Genomic DNA, 17,148 nt, shown 5'->3' on the forward strand with positions numbered 1-17,148 from the left:
AAAGTGAAAAAGTTGATTTCATCAATGATGTATAAATAGTTAATAAATATATCTTAATTATTATCATAAAATTATTAATAAATATTTTGATATTTTCATTACATATGTGTATTGATATTTTCATCTACGGTTATTTTATCCAGTGAGCAAATCCAAAATTATTAATAAATATTTTGAAGAAATTAGATTGAAATAAATAATTAAAATTGAGATACCAAAGCCCAGGCTTTTCTCTCTATTGTGTGCACACATCAAAAATATTGGGAGAGAGTGAAAGATTTGGAATCCGTTTTGAACTCGCCGTCAAAACTCATTCCAGTAGTCACTGATCGGTTTCGCCGATCTCCACCGCCTCTTCTTATTCATCAGATTGTGCGGTTGAAGCCAAGAATTGAATTTTTAAATGCAAGTAATGGTTTTTATTCTGGTTTATATGCTCCAAAATCAATGAACGGTTCTTCAATGGCATGATCACTTTGCGAATAATAGCCTTTACCTTCTGGGTTTTTGAGGCTTTGGCGTTTGCTTTGTTGGGTCGGTGTTAATTTTTTTTATTTTTATTTTTTATTGTTTGGGTTTTTTCTTTCTCCTGTCACTCTTGTTTTGGGGGATTGATTGAAGTGATGCTGGACTTCAGAGAAGGTTCCAATGTGAAAAGATTGCTTTTTGGGTTCTGGGGTTAGGCCTAGGGCTAGAAAGTGTTGGTGGGTGGTGGAGATGAAGGAGAATACTGAACTTGAGGAAGGAGAGGCATGCTATTATCAGGATGACGATGAAGCCAGCATTGACCCTGATTCCTTCTGTTACATTGTAAGGAGTTTCTTGAATCTAGTTTCAAACTTTCCCTTTTGAATTTGCTTGGTTTGTGTATGGTTTGGATGGATGATCAAGAAAATTTGTAACAAAAACAGTGTTTCAATATATTTGGTTCTTGTGGGGGTGGGGTGGGGTGGGGTGGGGTGGGGTGGAATAGAAGAGTTATATAGAATTTCTCGTCTGTCTGAAGGGACTAAATCAAAATGATACAAGCTGATACCACTATTGGCTGTTGGGCTTTATAATAATACCTACATTGTTTGTCTATGGCATAGAAATTCAGCATTAAAGAACTGATTCAGAAACATAATCGAGTGTCTTGAGGTTATTGTGTGCTGACAAGCATAGTGAATCTATCTATTCTCGAGAAATGCCAGGAAATATTACGAATATTGTGTTGCCTAATGATGTTGTGGATGCATATTCTGCTCCATTGTCAGTGAAAAACATAGTTTACTATTTACCAAGTAACACCACACCCATCATCAATTACTAGGAAATAGATTTATTTGCCAGATCATTTGTTCTTGTGCAAAATGGTATTGATGCAAGTTATGCTTATAGATGCCTATTAGATTGATGGTGCTATGTTAATGTGTATGTGTATTTTGTCCTTTGAGAAGGTTAATAACTATGACTCAAATAATAGAATTGATGATAATTCTTGCATTCCTGTTAATCTTTATGGTGCCTTCTATGGTCATGGTTCATATTCCTAGTGGTTATTGTTGATTTATAACATTTGCTTTTAAAGTCCTTTGGTAAAATTTGTCATGAAAATATTAGGACTAATAAGTTGTTTCCTGAAGGATGAGAAGATTCAACATGTTCTTGGCCATTTTCAAAAGGACTTTGAAGGTGGTGTATCTGCTGAGAATTTGGGTAAGTGGAATAATAAAAGTCGAAGCTTGTTCTGCGAAATGAAAGAGCTGTCTTTGCATCCAGGAAGTGATGTTATCAGATATGAATAATATTTTTCAGGTGCAAAATTTGGTGGCTATGGTTCCTTTTTACCTACCCATGAGCGCTCTCCTTGTTTTTGGTCTCAACCTAGGTCTCCACAAAGAAACCACAGCTCACCAAAGTCGATTGTCAATCAACACATGGAGGTATATGCGCATAGCAATATATATGTTTGTTTCTTTCAATTACTAACTTGATAGGAAGGTAATATTTACTGCCAGCATTTTTTCAGTATAGAAATAATTCAGATTGATTGAGTGCAGTCAGTTATATTATTATACAGGTTGTGTCTCACGACACAAAAGCACCTTCCAGTGTGCCTTCTTCTGCAAGGCCTGAAAATGCTTCCCATAGTTCACATTCATTGCGTGATATTAGAGCAGCTTCAGTAAATGACTCAATGAAGAAAGAACAAGGAATTTCTTCCGTTGATACAGCTGAGAGGTGCACTTTAAAAGATGATACTACAAAAAAGACAGGAAAATCAACTGACCAAAGGACACTGAAGTTTCGATTCAAAATGAAATCCAGTATTTTAGCACAAAAGAATGCAGAAATTTATAGTGGCCTTGGGCTTGATAACTCTCCCTCTTCCTCAATGGGGAGCAGCCCTGTGGAAAGTGAAGGCATGCCACCGGTATCTCAAGAGAATGCTGAAGATTCTCCAACTCAAATTATTCAGGTAGAGGAGGACATTTTCTATTTCTATACTGTTTATTTCCATTAGAAAGATTGAAATATTTATTTCTTGTTTGATGACATAGGTCATGACTTCCTTTCCTATCCCGGGGGGTGTTCTAATATCACCACTACATGAAAGTTTCCTCAACTTGACAAAGAATGAAAAAGTTACTGGAGACAGCAGAGATTTGTCCTCTCTTAATGGTCATCAAGATCCCTGTTCCATGTCTGCTGATGAATCAAATTCTTTTGTGGGGGATGGGCATTTGAAGAAACAGACGGTGAGAATAGTGAGGCAGAGTGAAAAGCAGTTGGAATTGACGCATGTGAATGGAATCATTTCTGAGAAGGATATGACGTTGCACAAAAAGAAAAAATTAGGGAATAGAACACCAGATTGTAAAGATTTCCTCTCTAATGAGTTGAAATGGACACCTCTGTCAAGTTCAATTTGTGATGCTGGAGAAATTGCTGAAGTCACTGCTAAATCTTCTAAAGCCTCCAAGGAGATTAATGAGAATGGGGCACGAAGCAGAATGGTTACCATAGAAGCATTGAAGGAGGAGTCATTGGAGTCAATATCTGGTCAGGATATTGGGAAGACTGCAAAGCAAAATGCAGGAAATGGTTTTATGAAAAATGCTTTAGACCATAAACTTGAAAATTCGTGCAAGGATAATTCTATGAACCCTAAGAATATTAACATGTGTAATACTTTAATGATTTCCAATAAGATTGAACATGATGTAGTAAAACATAAGGTGGATCATAAGTATGAGATCCCTCAGAAGGTAAAGGCTGTATTTGAGTGGAGGAATAAGTCGAAAGTTGACCAGAGTCATGGAAAAGCTGAGGCTGTTGAAAGAAAAGACAGCTTTGGTGGTGCTAATAAAGCAATGATATTTGATAAAGGGAGTGCTGGCTCTGACAATAGTTGTAGAAGTAAAATGAATAAGTCAAATAACAGGGATTCATTGAAAGAAAAAAAATCTGAACGGAAAGTTGACAGTCTAGCTGGCAATGGTGCTGTAAAATACTCTAGCATTAATAATGGGAAACAGAGTGCATTTGGGGCTAAAGCAAAGGAAAGACCGAGTGGCCATAAAGTTGTTGACCAGTTGGCAGCTGTGCCATGCATAAAAGATACTTCAGCTTCACTTCCTAACCTTGCTCCGGAGATGATTTCATCAGCAGTAGCACCACCTCAGGTTATTTTAGAAGATTGGGTATGTTGTGACAGTTGCCAGCAATGGCGGCTACTACCTTATGGTATGAAGCCAGATCATCTTCCAGATAAATGGTTGTGTAGCATGCTAAATTGGCTGTAAGTTGATTGCTCATTTTTGTGGAATTATGCATGACCATATTATGCTGGGTTTATGCTTAGTATGATGTACTATTATAAGCAACTAGCAAGAAAAAGGCACTTTGTGCCTGTATTATATTAAAAGAAAAAAAATAAAGAAAGAAAGAAAAGAATGAGAAGTTACTCATAAAAAAAAGGTAGTTATTGAAAAATAAATAAAGGATAAAATGGTCCATGTAAAAATGCAAAACCAAAAGTAATTATTGAAAATGGTATTCCCTTTATATATTAGTATAGATAATTAAGGACTATCTTGAATGATATACAAATTATTTTACTTTTTTTAATTTCTCCACATGTGCATTTGTTTGTGCTCTTCATATTATTGTGTTCTCATTATTCTCTGAATTTGTTGCTAGGCCTAAGATGAATTCTTGCAACGTCAGCGAGGATGAGACAACAAAAGCACTTTATGCCATGTATCAAATGCCAATTTCTGAGGGTCAAAATAACATGCAAAGCCATGGTATTGAAACTGCACTTGGAGTGGGCTCTTCTGATTCTTTGCAATATGGCCTGAATCACAAAATGTCTAGCTCTGATATGTTGTCTGATCGAAGAAAGAAGAAACATGTTACTAAGGAAAAGACAATGTCAGGAATTAATAATGATGGGCTTCAGTTCCCAAATTCTGCAAAGATCAATAGTCAAATATCTGGAAAAAACAGAAGCTTGAATGGCATGAATCAGCATGCGGCTGCTGACTTAAACCCGATGAAGAAGATGAGTTCTTCTAAACATCTTAGCAGGCTTGAAAACATGATAGAAGAGAAACATGTGCCTAAAGATAAAGAAAAGCAAGTTAATGGAGGTACCTCATTCATATTAGAGTTGATATGTTATTGCAGATTTATTTTTGTCAATAAGCATGTTTTTTTTGTGAATAAGTTATTATAGATATTATTAACTAAAAATGTCAATGTTATTTTCACATATGGGCAGGTGACAGAAAGCATTTTAAATTGAAACGTAAGATGGATCCTGATCAATATAAATCTGGAACTCCTAAGAAATCAAGAACTGAAAATGTTTGCCATGCTGACAAACAATTGAACCCTGGCATGGGCCTTGAGAAGGTGGCTCTATATTCAAAAAATGGTTTTCCAAAAAAAGCTAGTGGGAAGGATATGAGGAAGTATGATGAGTCTTGTTTATCTGAGGATGTACAGGTCAGGTTACCAGTCACTGCAAAGAAAGAGGGAGATCAAGCTCAGGTCTCGTCTGGTGGTGGGTCCTTGGATGTGAAAAGCAGCATTAGAAGTGATCGTTTAATGAAGAAAAGGAAATTGAAGGATCGACCAAATGATGAAAAGCAGTATGGTGAAGAGGGCAATGTAAGTGAATTTAGGAAGGAAAAGAAGCACAGAATTTTGAATAAAGAGGCAAAATCAGTAACTGAAGGTGATGATAAATTAAGTAAAGGTGGGATGAGGCAAGATTGCTTGTTAGGCAATAGGGGCCAAATGGCTAGTGCAACAGAGGTAAGATTTGCTGATAAATGCAACCAACCAAGGAAGCACAGGAAAAGTATCACATCACTTCATGCTTCAGATGGTATTGATTTGGGCTCTGGACCACTTTCATTGGCAGCAACATCTAGCTCTTCTAAAATATCAGGGTCTCATAAAGCTAAAACCAACTTTGAAGATGTGATTGGTTCACCTGTTGAATCTGTTACCTCGTCACCTTTGAGGGCCTCCAACTTGGATAAGAATATTTTGGCAGTAGGAGACACCTCAGTGAAAGGTGTTTCTACTAAAGGCTGTCTCCCTTCTGTAGGTTCCAGGAGAAGTGTGGATAACAAGGAGGGAAAGCTATTGGTAAAATTGGAGGGTAGAATTTCACACAACTTACATCTTGCATCCCACAAATCATCTTCAACCGAGTACCAGGTTGAGGATGCTAAAGACAGAGCCAGGGCCCAAGCTAAAAAATCTTCTGAACTAAAGAATAATCATTTGTTTGAAGGCAGTGTCCATGTTGAACAACCTGGCTATATTGCTAATGGTATATGTCATGATGAGAAAGTAAACAAGGACAACCAGGAAAGTGAACTTTCTTGGCAGAAATCTGGTAAGGTTACATCCTTACACAGCAAAGAGAATGGCAGAGAATCTGGCTCTCATGTTGGTAAAGGTAAGATGAAGATTTCAGTTTCAGAGACTGGTTATTCAAAAATTAGTGGGAGGTATGATTCAGCAGTTGATCCTAGTAATCATGCATCTGGTGCTAAGACAAAGAGTGATGCTAAATATACTTCTCCCAAGTCTAAAAGTGAAATTGACGGTATTAGTCAGAAAAGTGCTTTAAGACATGGTCTACATGAAACAAGAAAGCCAACTGAGCTAAACCAAAGAGACTTTGAGAATTCAGTTCCGAAGATGGATGCTCAATGCATTTCTGATAGAAAGACTATCTCCCATCAAAACCTGACTTGGGACTTTGAGGAAGAAAACAATGCTAATCATGTAAGCATTGAAACAAGCATTGGGAAATCTAAAGTTCTATCATCTGCTGTATCTGAAGTAAAAAGGGAAACATTGAATGTCGGTTCTAGAACTGGACCTCGGTATCAAAAGGGAGGCATGTCTAATGAGCATCCTGTCCATGTTTCTGGAAACTTTGTGCTTGATCAGCAAGTCACTGTGTCAAGTCCTCTGAGAACAAACTCTAACCAAACTGCTGTTGACACCCTGGAAGAAGCCACAAAACTAAAAGATAGAGCAGATAATTATAAGGTTAGTTGTTCATTTCAAGATTTTTCTTGATGTATTTGTTTGGATCCAGTATCTTTCTCTAATTGATGTTGTAAATACTGTTTATTTTATAGAACTCCGGGTTTGACTTTGAAAGCAATGAGACTTACTTTGAAGCTGGTTTGAAGTTTCTGCATGGAGCATCACTTTTAGAAAATTGTCACAATGAGAGTAGCAAGCATGGGGAAATGAGTCAAATGCAAATTTTGGCTACTGCAGCCAAACTTTTCAAGTGAGTATAAAAATTCTGAAGCTCTAAGTAAATTTAATATTTTTTTAAAGATATTAGGTTCTTACCTTTATTCAGTTGAGTGCAAAAAAGGTTTGAGAACATGCAATTTAGTTGTTATTAATAAGGCTGAAGTGAGTGTCAGCTCGTGGGGTTGCTCACATCTTGGTTCATTAACAGCTTAATGAGCTGAAAATGTTGGCTGGTTCATAAATAGGCCTAGCTTGGGCTTTCAGATGTTTGACTCATTAGCTCATAAGTCTGCCCAATATAGACATTTTCTAATAATGACGATTCTCTTTAATTTGGAAATATAGGTCTTGTAGTGACATTTTATGTGTAATTTGTAATGCTTTTAATAAAGTCAAACAATGGCATTTTTATAAAAGTTGTTCCACTAAATGAATTTAGAAGTTTGTTGCATTATTGTCTTTCTCTTGTGCCGTGCATGTTAGCTGGCCATTAATTATACAATACCTTGAAATGTTTTCAGATGCTGTGCCAGTGAATATGAAACACGCCAAGAAATGGCAGCTGCTGCTTTGGCATATAAATGCATGGAGGTGGCATACATGAGACTGGTTTACTGTAAAAATTCTAGTACTAATAGAGATCGGCATGAGTTGCAATCAGCTCTTCAAATGGTTTCTCAAGGTATTGGAACATAGTTTTCATACAAGTGTTTATGTCTTCCGGCTTGTCAGGTATTGCTGTATGTCAATTTAGCAATCTTCTTTATACTTGCAGACTTCTTACACCAATGAATAAACAAAATTAGTGAGTGATACCTCTACACATGATGAAAAGGGGGAAGCTAAATAGTAATGAATTAGTCCTTGTATATTCTAAAAGACTAAATGATTTTATCCAAAGCAAAAAATTTAAAACTGATGTTATTTTCCTGTTTATAATGAAATGGTAGCACATGATACCTTCTTTTTTCATTGTTTGGGGATTTTAATGCAATGAGCTAATGGAGTGTGTTAGATATAAAACCATTTATGAGTCTTACCTAATTGGGATAGTTGGATCATGGCGTGGTATTAGATACTGTTTGACTAAGTAGTCAAGAGTTTGATTCTTGTGGCTCCCCATTCTCCTAATAAAATATCAATTCCTGCCAAAATTAAAATGGGTCTATATATGCTTCAAGCCCACCACCAAAGTGCTCTTATGCAAAGGGGCCTCTTAGATATAAAACCATAAACAATCTTTCATCTGATCTGACTATGGTTTGTTTATGATGTAGTGGACAGGATCCAGTCCAGATAGTTTGATAGCCTTGTCTTCAATATTAGTTGTCTGATGAATGCACGCATTCCTTATTAAGTGTTCCATGTCAATGATGTACCACTGTTTTTTTTACTCTATTGTTTAGGTGAATCTCCATCATCTTCTGCATCCGATGTTGATAACCTTAACAATCAGGCAGCAGCAGATAAGGCTACTTTGCTTAGGGGTACTAATACTCATGTGGCTATCAACCAAGTCATACCTGCTCGAACTTGTCCGACTTTAGTCAGGCTTCTTGATTTTGTAAGTTATAATTGCTGGTAAACCTTGTATTTTATTTGGAAGTTTATCTCAGTATGTTAATCTTGAAGCCAAGAGATTGTTGTTGGGGATCTAAGGGTTTATTGGTAGGAAATAATAGTTGGAAATTTGGTTGTTTGAAAGATAAGCAGGATGAGAAGTTGCATATTTCTCGGGCAAGAGAAGTCCAGATTTTTATATGTGTACGCTTTTCTATTGCATACTGAAGTGATTCTGTTATGTAACTAGCATGCTTTGTTGTCATATGGGCAATTATCACTGAGTCAATTTGAACTTTTTAATGCAATGCATGTTCTAGATTTGGTGGACAGGTGGTGGTAAAATTTCAAGGTTATAGTATTTTTTGCCTGCACCCTAATAATCAGCAGTTAGCTTATATAGTTATTTTGTTTTAGGCTAGGCACAGAATACCAAATCTTAAGGATTTATTATGCACATAATTTTGTTATGGAAAGTTGGGTAAAAGTTTGTGATTTACAGACTCAGGACATAAATTTTGCAATGGAGGCTTCTAGAAAATGTCAGAGCACTTTTGCGGCTGCTAATTTGGCCATGGAAGAAGCACGGAATAAGGACTGGATAACTTCCATTAGGAGCGTTATTGATTTCGGCTTCCAGGATGTAGATGAGCTTGTACGTCTGGTTTGGACTGCAACAAAAGCGATAAGTCGTGCCGGTCTTGGTGGTGCTAGAGATTAACTTGATCCTGTATATAATTTATTTTTTTGGTTTTTCTTCTCTACTGAGATGGCATTGTGAAAGGAAGAGGCTAAAAGATATCTACCAAGACTAGCACTTAGAAACCTAAAGTTGGCAGGTTGAAGAAGATCTGTTACCCTTGTGTACATTTGTACAAAATGTGATTGATTAGAAAATTTTGTTACGCATTTTTCAATTAAGGTTTTTCTTAATGTGGATAAAGGGTACAACACACACCCTTAAATTTTATGGGTTAGAAAGAGGGAAGGGATTCCTGGCTGTCAAATGATGCCGGATGAATATCATATTATGTTAGTTCAGTGCTACATTCTTTGCTCCACTTAGCTGGAGCCCCGGGAACAAGAATATTGAGTTTGGAAATGTTAGGCAACCATTTTTGAGGGCTTTGAATACTGATATAGTTATAATAGGTCCATTGTTTATGACAAACTCTCCTTTTTATGTTATCATATCAAAGTTTTGAATGAATAGAAATCCTTGCGTAAATTTTCCTTGTGTTGTGTGTGTGTGTTATCAAGCAATGCTAAACTTCAGTTTTCAATTCCTTGCTTCATGATCAAGTGTTTGTCATCTTCCTCCATATATGTTATCTGTAGGTTGTATGGTTACCATTTGAGATCTGGTTAACTGTTTATAGCATGAATTTGAGATTTCATTAACATTTGCATGATTTTGGCAAGACACGTTAGTGAATTACCATGCTTAAGCAAGGTTAGCACGATTTTCCCTTTTTAACTGGTTTGAGATTTTAGTTCATTTATGCTGGCTTTGTTTGGTGAAGAGGAGAGAAATAAAGAGAAAAAAATTGAGGTAACTACAAAATAAAGTGGAAATTGAGATTATTTGGTAGGAGAGAAATAAAAGAAAAGTGAAGGAAAGACAATTTTTTTGATTGATTTATATTAGATTAAATAAAAAAATAAAAATTGAAATTATCAATCAAATTACACAATTACCCCTCTCTCTCTATATATATATATGTATATTATGAAGCTGACTTGAGTAGGAGGGTAAAAAAGTATAAAATTAACATCCCCTCTGATTCTCTCATTAGGGGCATAAAAAAATGTGAGTCCTACCACATTCTCCTTACACTAACTCAAATTTATTACACCAAACACACTCAAAACATCAACTTTCACTCTTTCCTCCTTCCTTTCGGCTTCCATTACACCAAATACAGTCAATATTGATTCATGTTAATGGAGAAGTGCACAGTAGCATTGGATCACATCATATTACACATGCTGAATTTTGATTTTAACAACTACCTAAGAAGTCGAAGCTCTTAAATAAAAATGACAACGAATGATTGAATGATAGTTTAAAAGAGTGGATGAGAAAATAGTTGTTACTTTATGTTGTCCCCTTTGTTGTCAGTAGGGATGATTTAATTTGAAATTCGTGAATGTTGTCATTTTCTTCGCTTATGTACCAAACTACAATGAAGAAAATCCGTGTAATGTTTTGGTTGAATCACGTGTTGAAAACAAGTTTTTGTGGTCCATTTTGAATCTAGTCAATCTGTAGTCAATTTTGATTTGTTAGCTTTTCCTTCATGGAGTATTTGGTACGTAAAATATTTTTTCTCTTAAAAATTTTAAATTAGAAATCTTTTTTTTTTAATGTTTGATAATTATTAATTTTTCTTTTAAGAATATAATTTTTCATGAATTATTTTTATCTCACTTTTTTACAAAAATATTTTTATGACCATGAGGATGAAAACCAACTTTTTCAAGTTAAAAAAAGGTTTCACACATATAAAAGATCATAATATCTTTTTTAAAATATAAAATCTTTCTCTTTCTCTCCTATTTCTATTTTTTTTATCCATCTCTTTCTCTTTCTCTCTCTCTCTCTCTCTCTCTCTCGCCCTCTCCCTCTCCTTATACCTATCCTCCTTTCCCTCCTATATATCTATTTCTCTTTCTTGTATTTTTTTTTTATATTTTGATCCTTTCAATTTTAATAACAATATATTTTTTTTTACAGTTTAATAGTATTTGTTAACATTTATTTATTTTGAATGAAATAAAATAATATATTTTTATTCTTTTTAATTATTATATAGTAGTTTTCTTTGTTTATTTTTTTTTGTTGAATTCTGTATTTAAATAATTTTAACTCTGAGTTTTCAACTTCTTAAAATAGTTTAATGTTATATTTGTAATAAAATATGAGTAAATAAATATATTTAACGAGTTTATTTTAATAAAGTATATTTTTGTAAAAAATATTTATGTACTCAAGAATATGCTATTGTATCCAAATATGAAAATCTTTAATTCTCAAGAATCTTGTATAAATATTCCTAAAAAAATTTTATGAATAGCCAAACAAATTCATAAATTTTTACGATGTATTGTTGGGTACTCTATGTTCTTTGTTAATTGGTTGGCTCTAAGTGCATTACATAGAAAGAAAATTCCATGGTACACATGCTGTGTACCTTTCAGTCTGTGCGCTATGAACAAAAATTGACAACAGATTTATATTTAGATTTGGATGTTATCTGGCAGATTTTCTTGATCCCATTTCATATTCCTATCGGAATGGCACAAATTCAATATCCCATGTTTCTCAAGATTCTCTCTGCATTCTTCTTTCATATATTCTTTCTCATTGAAAATACTATTATTTATATCTTCATTTACCTCTTTTTCTTAGGGTTTTCACAAATTATTGTGAGTGTTTATGTTGTTATGCAACTTTAATGCGAGCAACTTACATTAGTTTTTTTTTTTTTTTTAATTTTTTTTAGAGAACTCACATTAGTTTTTAGTATATCTAAAAGTGCAATTTCTTCTCAGTCATGTTATTACTAAGTAATTTATACTCAATTTTGTTTCAATGGAAGAAATTTTAAAAAACTCATAATTTTATACTTATTTTTATTTTTATTGAGTTGATTATGTAACATTTGTTTGATGATTTTCACTGGGTCCAAAATAATTATTTTTTTTAATAGTTAGGAATAATTACTCACTAAAGCAACTAAATTTTTTTAAACAATTTTCATTATCATTTGAAATTGCTCCAATGTTTCAAACAATTAGAACCTCATTAAAATACTTTAAATAACACTTTCGATTGAAAATGCTCTTAGCATACACTTGTTTTTCTTAAAAAAAAAAAAAATACTTGTTTCCTAGAGAGAGTATACATTAGATGTATTTTAACAAATTAAAGTTATATATTAGTATAAAATAGATTAAATTCCTTGGTTCTTAAATTATTTGAAACTTTTTAAGTAGGTTCTTAAATTTTTTTAATTAGATTCTGGATTATTCAATTTTCTATTTAAAATTCTTAAAACTATCAAATTATTTTAGGTTAAGATATAATTTTGATTCCTTATTTTTATTTTAGGTTTTGGTTTGGTCCCTTATTTCTATAAAGTTTTACTTTAATTCTTGAAAGTATTTTTATTAGTTAAATTGGTTCTTCGGTAAACTTGTTACACTATTGTCAGATGATGTGACATCTTTATAACTTGTCACATGCTATTAAATTAGTCAAATTAATTAGATAAATTGACGGAATCATCGATTTGATTTAACAGAGATATTAAGAGACTAAATTAAATTTTTTAAACATATATAAGGGATCAAACTAAAATTTAAAAATAAAAATAAGAACCCAAAATCATATTTTATCCATTACTTTTCTTTGATATATAGTTTTAAGCCGTGAGAACTCAAAAATAACCCCAGTAACATCTCTTTTTTCAATTTAGGATCCAAAAGTTATTTTAGTTAAAGAAACTAATAAAAAATTATCAAATAATTTAGGAATAATCTAACCTGGAAAAAAATATAAAAAAAGTGAGTTTTAAAAAAGAACATTTTAGTGATCATATATTTATGCATTAACAAAGGGTTTTATAAACATAAGAAAATCTGTATTATCATATATTTTTATCCAAATACTCGTTTATCTTTAAATGTGGTAATGCCCTGCACTGTTGGTTACTGGTACAGTACATTATTTATATCCTAATGTGTGTTTTCTGGTTGGTGCATTTTGTACCTTGATTTTTCGTGTATGGGGAATTTCCACGGGGCTAGAATAAGGTGGTTTCACTCGTAGTAAGGGATGGCAAAAATATTCGCACTCGTGGATATTTGTGGGTAAAATCCGTTACAAATAATAAATAGATAAGTTAATTGGGTACTCGCGGATAATAGGGATGAATAATTTTTTATCCATTTATAAACGGGGCGGGGGCGGGTATGATGATATTCATACCCGCGAATACCCGTTTAATAATATTTCTTAAATATCCTAATTATCCTTGTATCACATAACCCTAAAACTACACTCTCTCATCTTATTTTCTTACAAAAGTGAGGTTTATGAAGTTACCAACATGTGTTAAACATGTTATAGAATTATATTGGATGTAATTTGATTAATTTTCTATCTTTGATTGGATTAATAAGATTTATGTATTTTAAGTTGTCTACTTTCGTTTGGAATTATGAGATTAAATTATTGTAACTATGTAATATGAGACTTTCACTTACTTATGAGATTGATATATTTTAAGTTATTGATTATCTTGCATTTTTATTATTATTTTAACAAAATTAACATTAAATACAAGTTTAAAATTAACATTGAATTTTTTTTAATATTTCAATGACATTAAATATAAACTTAAAATCATTTGTAATATAATTTTTTTAATTTCTTAAAAAATTTATAAATATCCATGAATATCCATGAATATTCGTGGATATTCAAAAAATTCATGAATACCCGCTTAATGGATACTCGCATAGATATAAGATAAGTATGAAACCAATTTTTATCAAATAAGACAGGATGGGTTTATTATTACCCGTCCCACCCATAGGATCCCATTACCTACTCATAGCATTGCTTATATATGGCTCGATTTATTTTATGGGTTAAGCGAACCACTAATTCATGCTGATTTTTCTTCCATCCATCATATTTGAGGTACATCATACATCCATGTTTAAATAAATAAATAATTTAGAACTTGTCCATTTTTTGGAAATGTGACGGGTGTAACAAACTAATAAACACAGGCAACAAGAGTTTGGGTATTAAATGGGACTTACGTGTCAGATATTAATTTTTTTTATATAAAAAATTATAATTTTCATTTTCAATGAGTTGAATTTTGTAAGATAAAGTGATATTTTTAGTGATGATTCTACATGTATCGATTTGTTATGATCTTTGTACTTAATAAAATCAAATAATTAATAGTCAAAAATAACTATAATATATTCACATTACCTAGATATATATATGCACACATATATATATATAATTAATCATTCATACACTGTCAGTGTAAAGTTTTTTACACTGACAATCAATTATATCTTTTAAATTATTTTATTTTATTTTCATTTGATTAAATGAACAATTGACATGACACTATTAAGAGATATGGTTGGTTACCGGTGTAAAAAAACTTTACACTGACAGTATATAAGTGATTAACTCATATATATATATATATATATATATATATATATATATATATATATAAATATGTATGTATGTATAAGATTATGTTGTAATCATATCGAGGGATCTTTATATTTTAATTCATTTATTCCTATACATATATAATGTATGTATTTTCATAAATTATAACATAATAATCCTAGATATTTAAATTTATGTTTTTCGCTATTTATAACTTAACTATAGTATAATTGTGATGATTTGTTGAGTTGTTACACAATTATTTAAATTTTACTCTCAAATAATTAATAATTTTTTATTTTTTATTTTTAACAATAAAATTATTAATTGTATCTAATAGTTGATAAATTTCAACATCTCACATGATGATAATTCATTCAATAACTATTTTGTAACATAGTCTCAAATTAATCTAAAAATAATAATGACAGATAATTATAAGTTTATTCATAATATTCTATAAATTAATATATTTTATGCATTTAAAAAATAAATTTTTCAAAAGTTTAATATTTCTAATAAAACACTAATTTATTTGTTAATGTTTTTTAGTAATTTCAATTTATAGAAGAAAAAAAGTCATAATCTCTAATATAAAATTAATACAATTTAAAATCTTATTTATTGAAATTCAATAATTTTTTTTTAAAGAAGTTTCATATTTTTAAATATTTTTAAATAAGTTGTAAATAAAATAAGATAATTTGACATTTATACAAAATAATTAAAACTAGAAAAATATTTCTTTTACAAAAATTAAAAGAATTAATCTTTAATTGCATCCTTATCACTATGATTTTTATTATTTTTTTATACATAGATCATAATATTTTTATAAAAATTTAATATTTATATTTATTTCAATATTTTTTAATTGAATTCAAAACAAATATAATATAAATTTTAATCTATAACAATATATAAAGGATATCTTCTTTTAGTGTTCACTTTTTAAAGACAATTATATTTTTGTGTTATATATTTTTTTTTACTAATTTATATTTAAGAGTAATATATATATATACAAAAAATAATTACTCTCTTTAAAAATAATAACTACCTATTTTTTTATGAAGAAAATATAAATTTATTTTATTTTATTTTTACACAAACACCTTGCATACTATTTCTCAAATTAATAATTTAAAATTTTTCTTTCATCCCTAATTCTCTCTTCCCATCCAAGGAGTGTTAGAGTATGGGTTTTCTTTATGGGTGTGTAAAAAATTCAAACACCGATCCATAATCGATCTGTATTAAAAAATTCAATCCGCTTTGAAAAAAAATTTGAACTAATCCATTTTTAAAAATTAGTTCAATTATCTAATCCACTTTTACAAAATAGTTCGATTCGGTTTGATTCAATTTTTTAAAAAATTGATTCATATATAAGTAAAAAATAGATAATTACACTGTACCAAACCGATTCAGTTTAAAAAAATTGATTCATATTTTAAAAAAATCAAAATCGATTAATTTTATAAAAAATAAATAAATTAATTAATCTATTTTTATAAAATCAACCAATTCAATTCGATTTAGAGGTTTTAAAAACCCTATCCATACACACCCTATTTTTGTTTTCGGTGGATTTTGTGGAACATGAGAAGTTTATTAATGTGATTGCATCCTTTGACATTCAATTAGAGAATATGGGTTTAATTTTTAATATGTACCATTTTTGTCATTCATTATGTGAGATGGCATCCCATGATATTGGTACTCGATTTTAAAATATATTATTTTGTTTTTTTGAGAGGGGGAAGAGTTTGATAGGTTAATTGCAAAGCGGATTCAGTGAAATATTCATTATTCGTTGTCACCTCATGCATAAAATGTTACATCAATAAAAAAAAAATGGTAAACTATTTGTCTACAAGATTTTTTGAGTATAATGGTAACAATCAATGAGATCTTAACAATAACAAATAAATATATAGATATTATTTAAATAAAAATGGTAAGGAAAGAAGGGTTATTGGCCGAAGTGTATAGGTTAATTCTTTTGTTTAAATTTTTTAATAAAATAAATTATTTTTTCATTTTTTTTATGTGTTTGTTTTTTTTTTCAAAATGCAACTTCTATATATTTATTAAATAATTATTTTTTTAAAAGTATTTATTTAAAAATACTTTTTTTAAAAAAAAAGAAAGTTAAACCCACTGACCCATAGTTTGAGTTGTAATTTGTTATCGTATATATAATCTATAGACAGAAGTTTCTTTGCTGAAGAGTGAAGAGTTAATGCACCCTCTTTATTATATATGATTAAAAGATTTGTCTAAGGTGAAACTTTAAAATATTGGAGTAAAAGAAGAAGAAAAAAGTTTTCCCCCTTCTAAGAGTCGAGGCATTTTTTTTAGGGTCATATAAAAAGTGTATACACGTAAATAAGAGAGAGAGGAAATTGTTAAATGGTAGAATATTGAATTAAAATGTACTCAAACATGTAAAATTATTTTATATTACATCTAATCATAAATGGATATATATAACAATAATAATAAATTTATTGATATTTAAAATAATTATTATAAAAATTGTATAAATAAATTTTAATTAATTAATATTAATACATGAAAATTAAATT

The 17,148-nt window shown here is 30.8% G+C and overlaps 1 protein-coding gene across 3 annotated transcripts; it reads left to right on the plus strand.

The window, feature by feature from the left end:
* The first annotated feature begins 207 nt into the window (after positions 1–207).
* Positions 208–9,571, plus strand: LOC109812911 (cysteine-tryptophan domain-containing zinc finger protein 3). 3 transcript variants are annotated; one of them, XM_083062813.1, is made up of 12 exons: positions 210–534; positions 638–810; positions 1,626–1,698; positions 1,798–1,925; positions 2,063–2,461; positions 2,544–3,784; positions 4,186–4,637; positions 4,769–6,564; positions 6,657–6,814; positions 7,305–7,465; positions 8,190–8,347; positions 8,846–9,571. In XM_083062813.1, the coding sequence occupies exons 2-12, from the start codon at positions 718–720 to the stop codon at positions 9,062–9,064; spliced, it is 4,878 nt and encodes a 1,625-aa protein (XP_082918939.1). In that variant the 5' UTR covers positions 210–534; positions 638–717; the 3' UTR covers positions 9,065–9,571. The 3 variants fall into 3 exon arrangements, with proteins under 3 accessions (XP_020232563.1, XP_082918939.1, XP_020232561.1); XM_020376972.3 differs by having other exon boundaries at positions 210–810; XM_020376974.3 differs by lacking the exon at positions 8,846–9,571 and having other exon boundaries at positions 208–810; positions 7,305–7,515; positions 8,190–8,324.
* Positions 9,572–17,148: the final 7,577 nt, after the last annotated feature.

This window comes from Cajanus cajan, chromosome 1, assembly GCF_000230855.2.
Source record: "Cajanus cajan strain Asha chromosome 1, NIPB_CcT2T_4, whole genome shotgun sequence".
NCBI lineage: Eukaryota > Viridiplantae > Streptophyta > Magnoliopsida > Fabales > Fabaceae > Cajanus > Cajanus cajan.